Source organism: Helicoverpa zea, chromosome 14 (genome assembly GCF_022581195.2).
Source record: "Helicoverpa zea isolate HzStark_Cry1AcR chromosome 14, ilHelZeax1.1, whole genome shotgun sequence".
Taxonomy (NCBI): domain Eukaryota; kingdom Metazoa; phylum Arthropoda; class Insecta; order Lepidoptera; family Noctuidae; genus Helicoverpa; species Helicoverpa zea.
Genome location: NC_061465.1, coordinates 10,316,658 through 10,327,858, shown reverse-complemented (window position 1 = coordinate 10,327,858; position 11,201 = coordinate 10,316,658). Strand labels below are relative to the sequence as shown.

Below are 11,201 nucleotides of genomic sequence, written 5' to 3'. Positions count from 1 at the left end.
CCTAAGTACAGAAAAGAATGCACGTCACTGACTCTTATTTTTTTCTTCTTCATTACTGAAAAGAGAGAGGGGAAAGTTCATTTTTAAATTGCCCTTAAGCTAGGCTAACTTCTATACACCTTCATTCATTGGGAAACCGAGATAAGGCTTGACGGCGCAAAACAGTTTACCCATTTTAGTTAAATTCCATCCATGTAAGTAGGCACCTAGGTTCTTGCCTTAGACTTTTGTGAAGGTATCAGGTCCACAGTAAGTTTTTCGTATCATAGCTTATTTGTTTACCACTCGGCTAGATTAGCCATCTTCGAATAAATAGCGATTTGTTCAGAGAAATGACTCCCTACAGTTGACTTTCAATGAAATGCCCTATGAGTTAACGATGTGTGATTATCAAAATTGCCATTTTGTTTTCAGTTTTCTGGGACTATGAAACTATGAGGATAATTTGTTTAGTGTTTAAGTTGAAGGGAATTCTTACCTATCATGTATTTATTTATACTAAGGTGTAAATAAAAGGTTTCAATAAAAATAAATGTGAAAGTGATTGAACTTGACCGCTTATCAGATCTTGTTTCGATTTTACTCGAACTTGTCCGTTTTGTAAACATGTTTTGGCGGGATCTTCGCAGAATTTTGTGGTGTAATTATTGAATTCGCGAAGCAGAATTATCTCTCATTGGAATTGTTAAAAATGTAAGATACTGCGTTTTTCGGCTTTTTCGTTGATTCCATGGCTCAGCGATGGTAAGTTGGTAAGTATGAAGGGTGCAGATTTGGATCCCGATCATGGCAGTGCTGGTTCTAAACGGTATTAGTATATAAACAATACTAATGCCTGCAATTAAATCTATTTAGGTATATAGTTTCTAAGTGTCTGAAATAACATAAGTGTGACACAGACTTTACAGTCACAAGGTTTTAAGACGTTTCTTTTTGTCGTCCGACGATAAATCGGGCGAGCCCACGCTTCCGCAGCCTATTATTTACATAATCAAACGATCATTCCGCATCGGTTGGCAACTTGGACTCGGTAATGAGTGAAACAAAACGTAATTATATAAAAAAATAATTGTATTGTTCTTTTTTAATATTAGCAGTAGGTTGGTACATACCTAAGTCTCTGTGGGCATTTTGGTGGGCATAGAGATATAGGTAAATTCCTGATTTACTTTTCAGGTTCATCGAATTATATTTTGAAATATTCTTCAATTTATTTATCTAAATGGTTTAATTTTAATTATTTTTATGAATCAATTAAAAATATATTGGTAAGTACAGTACAGTTATAGAGATACTACTAAGATTTAAGTTAAGAACTTAAATCTTAGTAGTATCTCTATAACTACTGCTGTGATTGATTGATTTCTGCATGCATGGGTAATCAAGAGTACGTAATACTTATTTTCATCCCACCATCTCGGAAAGAGTAGTTTTACCCTTTGATATCTGAGCGCAAAAGTCGTTTTTATCCTCTAGAGCGGCAAAGTGATTTGAATTTAGAACATCGTGTGCAATACTCCATTTGTGACAATCTTGATAAGACTTTTCAAACAAATACATATTAAATAAATAAAAAACTGCTTAAAATAATTATTCAATTAATTAAGTATTTTTTATTATTGTTTTTACACAGATTTTTAACGTCGTTTCATTTTTAAACTGAGTTTTCAAATATGTTAACTTTAATAGGTACATCTTTTTAATTTGATACTCGTATGTGCGCGCCATTTTGTTTTTTTGCATTTAGTAATTTCCTCGATGAGGTGGGATGAAAAGTTACGTGTTGCACTCGAGTGCAAAGATTTTTCACCTTGTGTTCTTTTGATTCCCTCGCTATTGCTCAGGATTCTAATTATTGAAACACTCGCTACGCTCGTGTTTCAATTTTAGAATCCTTCGCTTGCTCGGTCATCAAAATTGAGCCCGCGGTTAAAAAGCAACTTTGCACTCTTGTATAACAAATAACTATTGATTAATTAGGCGTGGTTCGGTATAATTGACACGGATTAGTAGACAGTTTGAGCATTTGTACATCCTAAATTACGGAGATTTCTGAACCATAGAATTTTCTATGTAAATTGCTGATTAAAGTTAAGGGGAAGCCTTCAATGGGATTCAAATGGGGTTGAAATCAGATTTATGTAGGAGTTCCAGCGAGCCAATTAATTTTGCTATGCTGAATAAACATATGAGTAGGTAAGTTCTTAATTAAAAGGATCTATTATTGCGCACAGCATATAGGTTACCTTCATATCAGTATTTAATACAGTGGCCTATTTTCCTTTAGCATGCTCTACCTACCTGTCTGTAATTTTGAGATAAGCAAATAGTGACCAAGCTATGATAGATATCTGGAATTACTATGAATCGGATAAGCTATATGAATAGATGCAATTTTAAATGACTTGCAAAGTTTTATCAGTTAGTTCTGTAAGTACTACACAGACACACACGTCACGGTGATAAAATAAACACATGAGGTCATAACGATAACAATTAAAATTTATTAATAAAAAATAAATAAATCTCAAAATATATCTCATACAAAATAAAATAAAGTTATTTATAAGTAATAATTAATAGTATGGCAAAAGGAGAATTAAATAGTAGGTACCTAATTGGAAATAGTCCGGCAGTGCACCACTCACAACACTATCACGCGAATGTCCGGTCGATGTAGTCGCAGTCGAACTCAGCGAAGAACGAGTCGAACGGCGACAGCGAGTCCTCCGCGAACTCCGACGGCGTCTCCTGCTCCGTGGAGAATTCCGACAGGTCGGAGCACAGCGGCGAGGGCCAGCGCTCGGGGCGCGCGCCCTCGGGCTCCGGGCTGGTCTCCCGCAGCGCCGCCGACAGCGCCGTGATGTAGCGCATGGCCAGCCGCAGCGTGGTGATCTTGGTGAGCTTCTCGCAGGGCACCGGCGTGCCCGTGATGGCGGACGCGGGCACGGCGCGGCGCAGCGTCTCGAAGGCGCGGTTGATCTCGCGCATGCGGCTGCGCTCCCTGGCGTTGGCCGTCTTCCGGCGGTACTTGCTGAGCGGCTGCGGCGTGCGGCGCGCGCGCGGCTCGCGGCTGCGCGCGGCGCGGGGCCGCAGCTGGTACTTGTCGTGATCGGGCATGGAGTGACGCCGGCGGCCGCCCCACGCGACCACGCCGCCCGCGCAACGTCGCCGCAAGAAAAATACGCTCACTCCGCCCACTTGCCCCGCTCCGTTCATGTACAGTCACGCAGGGAGCTTTTAACATTGCATTGTATTGAAATAAAACCTACACAATTACGATAAACATAAATTATGAAAAGTACGGAGTGTCAAATGGAACATGATATTTTATGTTGCAGGAATTTGACCAAATTTTATTGTTGCAATAAGATAAGTATCCGCCCACACTTTAGAATGTGCATATTTTAACTTTAAGTATTAAGTCATTTACTCATCATACTAAGTGATCCACCGTGGTTTTTCCATAGGAAGACCCAATACCTAATGTAAAAACTTAATTATCTTAATTCTAATAAAAATAAAGCACAGGTCTTGATAATAATTATACTTTAAATAGTTAGGTGATTAGGAGCTCTAGCTAGAGCCATAGTATTGTTTCCCACCATAGACACCATAACACTTGACCGCTCTCCTGTACCTCCGTTACAATGAATGAACAACATCCAGCTACATAAGTCATTGGGTAATGGCTAGTAATCCGATTGATATCATTTGCATATTCGATTCGGCATTTCCGTTGTGAAGGCTCTGCGTGGACTAATTGTTTACCGACCTTGCCGAAGTACTCAACTGTTCCTACGTGGGTTACCATCACGAGTAGGCGATCATTGGTGACGCAAAATGTCATTATGTAATGCTACTACTTGATTGCATAGATTGCAATTGCAATTTGGCCCTTTGCACTTTAAGTTAGGCAACTTTATACTGCAAGTTTCTTTTATGCATACCTAAATCGCACCCACGATCTCGCTCCATTAAGAAATTAGGCGTTAATTTATTAATGCTACGGAGTAAAAACTTAAGATTACTTTTTATTTCCACTTCTTATCTCACAAATAATATCCTACTTCATACGTCTATTGAAAACTTTAATTGAAGTTACTGGCTGTCTAGCTACATACCAAAGTCACAGCAAGAAACCAATTAAAAATAAAATTAATTAAGGCGGGAAAATCGTTCAATATTTATTACACGAAGGAGGTCAGCTGCAGTTTTTAGTTAACGCTGCTTTACTTTACTAACAGTTAACTTGTAATTAATTAAGACTTCGTTAGCAATGGAGCAACAATGTAAATTGCTGCTATACTTAGACAGCAGGCGTTACTTACATGACATGAAAACTAACTGCGTGGATTTCCTAGAACAATTAACTGACAAAACGGTTTGTAAGTTTCCACCATTACGATTTTTATTGGAGGTTGACATTATGGATTTATTTGATATGTTTCCCGAGATAGGGGAACTATTGATAAAAGAGCCAACTAAAGTAAAAAATATGTGCAACGATGTTTTGTTTGCATGCCTTCAGGCTATCGACCTCGAGATAAAGAATCGTATCGAATATGCGCAGGTTGCCGTAACACTCCGTTTGAGGAGCGTTCCCAGACTTTTGAAATCTAATCCTCGACATTATAATGGCCTGGTGACATTTGATGGATTGCTGATAAGTTATTCAAAGCCTGAGAGCTATGTTTACCATTCCGTTTGGTCATGTCCTGAGGAATGTGAAGGCAGCGAAGTTATCTTACACTACATACCCAAACACCCACCAAAATGCTTCGTGTGCAAAAGTATTCTATTTGAAAACAGCGGATTGAGGCGATGTGGAGAACAAGTAACTGCTACATTTAAAATTCAAGAGCAATTACTACTGAAACGTTTTCAAATTCCTGACGATTTATTTCCAAAGCTAAACCTCGGATTGAGATACATCTTGCATGTTGTTGGCACAAAAAAGAATACAGTTGTCTGGTCTTTAGAAAAAGTAATTCCTTTGGGTGCACCAATAACTAGCCCCATACCTAAAGATGTAGAAGATTTGTTCAAGGCTTGCAAAGGTATACCTTGGAAGTTCATATACTGTCTCGCTTCAAGTATAGGCGTGAATATTTGCCCTTTGAACTGCTTCATGCACCTTAAGATAAACCTGCTATTGAGTCTTACAAGTATAAAGGCAAACGCGATAACCGGTGCAAGTATTGTGCACGTCTTAGCTGGAGGATTTGATACTAGATATGTGGGAGAAATAATGACTGAAGCAGCTAAACTGGCTGATAGACACGTGATTTTAGGAACAGCAAATTCTTTGGCGTCAACTGCTTTAATAAGCAGTTCAGGAGGAGTCTGTATGCTACCATTACCTCTCCACATCTACCATCAGAAGCAAGTGTCATCTGTTCTCTCAGCTATAGAAACGGGGAATATAAATACTGGCACAGGACCAACGACGCTAAAGTCCGCAGTTTGGGCTCAAGGCATGAATTTCAAGAAGATGATTCTGTTCAACGTTGCCAGTGTGTTCGGTAATGTCTGTCGAGGTGATTGCGGAGAATACTACGACGAAATAGTCGACTTTATGATGCAGCAGGCCGTAGAACCAGTAGGTGTAGGTAAAGAAGAGATACAAGCCCTGAAAGATGTGGCAAAGTATATTGATCTCGTCGCAGGAATTGAAGTAGATTTAGACGATGCCACAGAGAATTTATTGAGGAGTTACTTTCTAGCTGCTCGTAAAGAGAATACAAGAAGTGTTTCGGTCGGCAGTATGAGCGCTCTGGTAGCAATTTGCTTGACTTCAGCCAGGCTTTGTCGTAGGAAGGTTGCGAACGTTGATGACGCTGTTTTCGCTATTTGGTTACACGTCAGCGGTAGTCCCGAGCCAAGGTTCGCCCCCGAAGAGTATCTACAAACCCCGGCAGACGTGAGAAAATTACAAAAAATAATTAATAACTTCAAAGATTGGTTAGAACAATTTACCGGTAGTTTACTTTGAGTTTTTCCTGCTTTGTGGGTTGCAAGGTGACTTTGTTAGCAGTTTTTTTTTATACAATAGGCACTTTGTTCATTTTATGTTTAGTTTCCTATACGAGTACCAGTCTATGTGCTTTTAGGGAATGTTTTTGAGTCTTTAATTAAAACATTAAATAAAATTATAGCTGTTTTAATTGCATTAAAGTTCTAACAGAACATAGATTTACTTAAATTCAACAATATATTTAAAACATGTATATTCTATTTTTAAAATGTATGTTCAATTCATATATTATGCTTTTTGACTAGAACACAAAAAATAGGTATCTTTTAGAATTAAATAAAGTCATAAAAATAATAGTAAAGTTCAAACAATAGGTAGCAATTCTCAATTCGTTAGTAACACAAAAACTGAAAAAACAATAGGTACTTAATATCTAAAAGCAAAGCTATTACATAAAGTAATATATCTAGCACCATATTACAACAACTAATTCCTAAAATAAAACACAGATAATAAGGCACATAATTACGTCATAAATCACAATTTCATAAACACTTAAGCTTCTTTTAAAAAGCTAAAGTCTAATATTGATTTGTTCAGCAGCTCTTTTTGGGAATTTAATTTCATAGACAAATTGATTTGACTCTTCCTGATTTTCAGACTGTCTTCAATAATGGACTTTAGTTCCTCGTCATCTTCTAACTTGTTAGTCATTCTCATGCAGTGATTGGACACAGGTTCACCAATTTTGAAGTCTTTCTTCTCAAACGACACCACACTATAAGGAACATGTGCAAAACCTTCAGCGTCCTTCACCACAAGACTGATAGTTGACCAAGTACAGTTTGTCAGTTCCTCCAAAACATTGGTTAGGTCAGCGGCCAATTTATTTGTATTATCTGCTGCATTGAGTACAATATCACCAATCTTGGAGAACTCTGTGCTTACGTCCATAAGTTTCAGTACAAATGGTTGTTGGTGAACTTCTTCTAATATCTTGCTTCTGACTTTGAGACAGTCATAACTTATTTTGGTAATGTCAGTGCATTGTTTCTCCCTTGATCGGTTCATGGATTCTGCTTTTTTATGAGCTAAGAAGGCTTTGTAAGCATTAGCATATACTGCTTGGTAATTGTATTTTGTAACAAAGTTGTTGATATCTGCAGTAATAACTTCATTGCTTCGTCTAGTGGCAGACTGAAGTCGCACTGTAAGTTGAGTCCACGCGGTTTGCAGTTTGTTTATTCTTTCCGAAATATCATCTGTATTTTTGAATATTTTTTCAAAACCACCAAGAAGGTTTGTTCCATTAGGGCCATCTTGTAATGCAGAAATGTGTGTTTTACCAGCATCAGTCAACTGTTTCAGGGTTTCATGTTTAGCCAGAAGATTTCCAAGATTTTTATCAACTGAGTTATGTTTGAGTAGCAATTGTTTTCCTTCATATTTCAACGACTCTGCTCTAACAAATAATCCATTGATAAGTGAGTCATATATTTCCATTTGTGACAAGACAAGATAGAAACCATTTTTGTATAGATTTTGGCTGTTTTTGAAGTTATATAATGTCTTTGGGTGTTCTAGACACCTTTGTATAGCCATTGGCACTATTGCTTTCACATTATCTTTGATGATATACTTTTTATTGTACAAGAATAACATGATGTTTTCATTCCAATATTTAACTATACATTCATCGTCTGCAGGCTCCATATAGTTCATCTGAGTGATTAATATCTGTTCACTCATGGGTATCTGCGTATCATTGAATATTTTCGATTTCAGCATTAGAACTGTAGTTGCATCATCAACTTCATAAGCTAGTGGGGACAATGTTGCTACAGAAAATATTTTGACTATTTTCTTTGCTAAAATATTTTCAAGGACATCGAAAATAACTATCTTGCTAGCTGCTTCTTTTTGTTCTGATGGTATGTTGAATGTGACTCTGGACGGTGCATCCCTACCTCTCAACCTAGGGTCCCACTCTAAAGCAATTCTCAGCCAATCTTCAATGAGAGCTTTGAACGGTTTCGATATAAAGTTTTCAGGGAACACTTCATTGGAATATTCAATGTCACCATGGAAAGTTTCATACACACAAATATTCTCATGAGCCTTCTTCTTAACATGTGGCATCCACTGCACAGGAGCCATGAAAGGCAAAAATGGTCTCCTGCCACAAATAAGTTCAAATGCAACCAAACCAAATGACCAGAAATCAACAGAGTTACTGTAGGTTTTACTATAAATAATTTCTGGGGCTAAGTATTGTAAAGTGCCAACTAGACTGGCACAAACAGAGTTAGAATCTATTTCCTTAGCATAACCGAGGTCAATAAGTTTGTATATCACCTTCCTTTGGCCTTGAACTGCTACATTGGTCTGTACTGTGTCTAATATGTGCATGACTATGTTCTCTGGCTTGAGGTCTCTGTGTGTTATTTTGTTCTGATGGAGGAAATGCATGGCATTTCTGAGATCACTCAGTATCTGCCTGATTTGTTGTTCCTTTAGGCCTGAGCAGGATTCAGGCTTGTTGAGCACCTGTCGAAGGTCACCGCCGCTGCAGTATTCCATGCAGAGTATTGGAAGGCGCGAGGGGTTTGCGCGCTCCAGCCCCGTTTCGAACTCTGGCGGCAGATCCTTTGTCCCCACAATATTCGGATTCCTGCAGCTCTGTAACATTTCCACTTCCTTCGTCCATCGTTCTCTGTGTTTCTCGGTAAGCTCGTTGCCCCACTGGCAAGTCTTGATAGCTAGTTTCTCGTCTGTTTTTTTGTGTTTCCATAGCACTACTGTACCAAAACTCCCTTTTCCAAGTTCTCTTTCTTTTATCCAGTCGCCGATGAAGATTATGTCGTCCATTTCTTACGTGCCTACTAAAGTAGGCAATAAAACAGGAAAACGCAACTCTAAGAATTAGGCTATGATATAAAAATAACTTTGCGTTCAGTCGGTTTACACAAAAGCCACCACAAACTTTGTTTGATAACTAGGTTTTTTATAGAGTCGATGTTCTTAGTTTATATAAACAAATGCGTAGAAGGCATAAATCCATTTTTGTCCAGTCAGTTTTGAACGTTTTCACTGTCGCATAACACTTATCTGTACAGCCACTTGTTTCTGAGAAAAAAACTACTTTCTTTTAGATAAGTTTCTGATAAAACGATTTAGGATCATCCACAACTTTATCGGATAATCGAGTGGCGTATTCGAAAAAACCTTATCTTACATTCATTCCGTTTTACGAAATGAAAATGATCAATGTGCGTTAAGATTATATTTACGACTAACTTACTCCAATTACTACGAAAACATTAAAACTATAAAGTGCTTAATTCATTATTAAATTCTTGACCGTTATTTGAAGCTTACTAGTTTGAGATAGGCACCTACGTGTTTTCCGCTTTTATCTCTGTCCTTTTCTGCCCCATATCTTGCATCTCTCTCGCACACCGACCAGTTTCACTCCCCACCAGGCAGGAGGCGACGAGTGTTCTCGGCGGCCACAGTTCGTCATTGGCGTCTTGTTTTCCGCCCGAGAAGGTTGGTCTAACCAACCGCTGTAGTATTTCGTTGAAAAATAAACTCAGTGCTCTCGCAGAACACAGGTGAGTTTATAATATTTTATACAATTTGTTAACGGTTTTACCGTTCGATATTCGATTTTGCGAAATCAAGTGTTAATATTTTGTACATCTACCCCTTTTTTGTCACGAGTTTCTTCCGTGTACTTTTTTTTTTCAGTAAATTGTTTTCAGAATGAGTGACTTATAAAGCAAATACGGATGCGGTAAATAATAAAGCTACCACAGCCCGTGCACGTGACTATGGAAAAGAAATCAAGCCCGAAGTTCCTAAGGCACCTGTGGCCCTAGTTCAATCCTGCAAGGCGTTCAACTTTTTGACAAAAAAGAATGGTGTGAGGTGCGGTCCAACCAGCATCTCCTTAGTTCGGACTGGTCACTACCGCACTTGAAGAGGGCTGGTGGTGTCAAGAAAGCTTTTCGGCCTTGAAAGACTTGGTACGCTCCCCTCGGACTGCCAGTAAGTCTGTTAGCCACCCCCCATGGGGGTCGGCTCATTATCACGGCGTGTGATGGTTTTCGGCCTTGAAAGACTTGGTACGCTCCCCTCGGACTGCCAGTAAGTCTGTTAGCCACCCCCCATGGGGGTCGGCTCATTATCACGGCGTGTGATGGTTTTCGGCCTTGAAAGACTTGGTACGCTCCCCTCGGACTGCCAGTAAGTCTGTTAGCCACCCCCCGTATGGGTCGGCTCATTATCACGGCGTGTGATGGTTTTCGGCCTTGAAAGACTTGGTACGCTCCGCCTAGGACTGCCAGTAAGTATACTAGCCACCCCCCGCAGGGGTCGGTTCATTATCACGGACCCGCGCAGGGTACCAATCTTGCATTTTGCGAGTCGCAGCATCATTACAAAGCAGGGACCAGTAAGTATACTAGCCACCCCCCGCAGGGGTCGGTTCATTATCACGGACCCGCGCAGGGTACCAATCTTGCATGTTGCGAGTAGCAGCATCATTACAAAGCAGGGACCTGTAGCCTTATTCGCTAACTCCACTGACAGCTCGCAGATATCATCAATTGGTAAAGTGTACATTAGTAAATTGTCAAACAGCTATTTTCTTATTCGCTAACGCCAGTTACCAAATGAGATGACGTCATCAGGCTGATATCCACCATGACTCATTTTGACAGCTGTTTCTGTATCGATAAACGTTATATTGCGATTCCGTAAGCCCAGTGGACATAATGGATAATGGATAAACAAATAGAGCTGTCAAATTGTCATCGTAGTTTTGGCGCCAGCAACCGTGTAACGATCATAACGATATCCACCGATATCCACTTCATGCGATACAGAATACCAATGTTTTGAACTTATCGGTTGACATCAAAGTTCCGATGACAACTGAGGCCAGTTGACATCTGAGAATTCGAAAGTTAGCGAATAAGCCAGCAGTAAGTATACTAGCCATCCCCCGCAGGGGTCGGCTCATTATCACGGACCCTCGCAGGGTACCAATCATGCATGTTGCGGGTCGTACCATCATTGCAATCTACCCTCGCAGGGTGGCTTTTTGGATCGACTTTCGAAGAGTCGCCATTATAACCTTCCCTCGAAGGGAAATGGTAATCACACTCACGCTGAATGGCGTGTGACGCAAAACTCTAAAAGCTCCCTTGGGATATCACGA

The 11,201-nt window shown here is 39.6% G+C and overlaps 3 protein-coding genes across 3 annotated transcripts; 1 reads left to right on the top strand and 2 right to left on the bottom strand.

The window, feature by feature from the left end:
• Positions 1 to 2,524: 2,524 nt before the first annotated feature.
• Positions 2,525 to 3,453, bottom strand: LOC124636324 (neurogenic differentiation factor 2-like). Its single transcript, XM_047172371.1, has one exon. It carries the CDS (start codon positions 3,217 to 3,219, stop codon positions 2,656 to 2,658), a length of 564 nt encoding a protein of 187 aa, XP_047028327.1. The 5' UTR covers positions 3,220 to 3,453; the 3' UTR covers positions 2,525 to 2,655.
• Positions 3,454 to 4,062: 609 nt separating this feature from the next.
• LOC124636380 lies at positions 4,063 to 6,146 on the top strand. The gene has a single exon (XM_047172453.1). The coding sequence runs from the start codon at positions 4,280 to 4,282 to the stop codon at positions 5,993 to 5,995; it is 1,716 nt and encodes a 571-aa protein (XP_047028409.1). The 5' UTR covers positions 4,063 to 4,279; the 3' UTR covers positions 5,996 to 6,146.
• Position 6,147: 1 nt separating this feature from the next.
• Positions 6,148 to 9,211, bottom strand: LOC124636379 (inhibitor of nuclear factor kappa-B kinase subunit beta). Its single transcript, XM_047172452.1, has one exon. It carries the CDS (start codon positions 8,843 to 8,845, stop codon positions 6,533 to 6,535), a length of 2,313 nt encoding a protein of 770 aa, XP_047028408.1. The 5' UTR covers positions 8,846 to 9,211; the 3' UTR covers positions 6,148 to 6,532.
• Between the last annotated feature and the right edge of the window lie 1,990 nt (positions 9,212 to 11,201).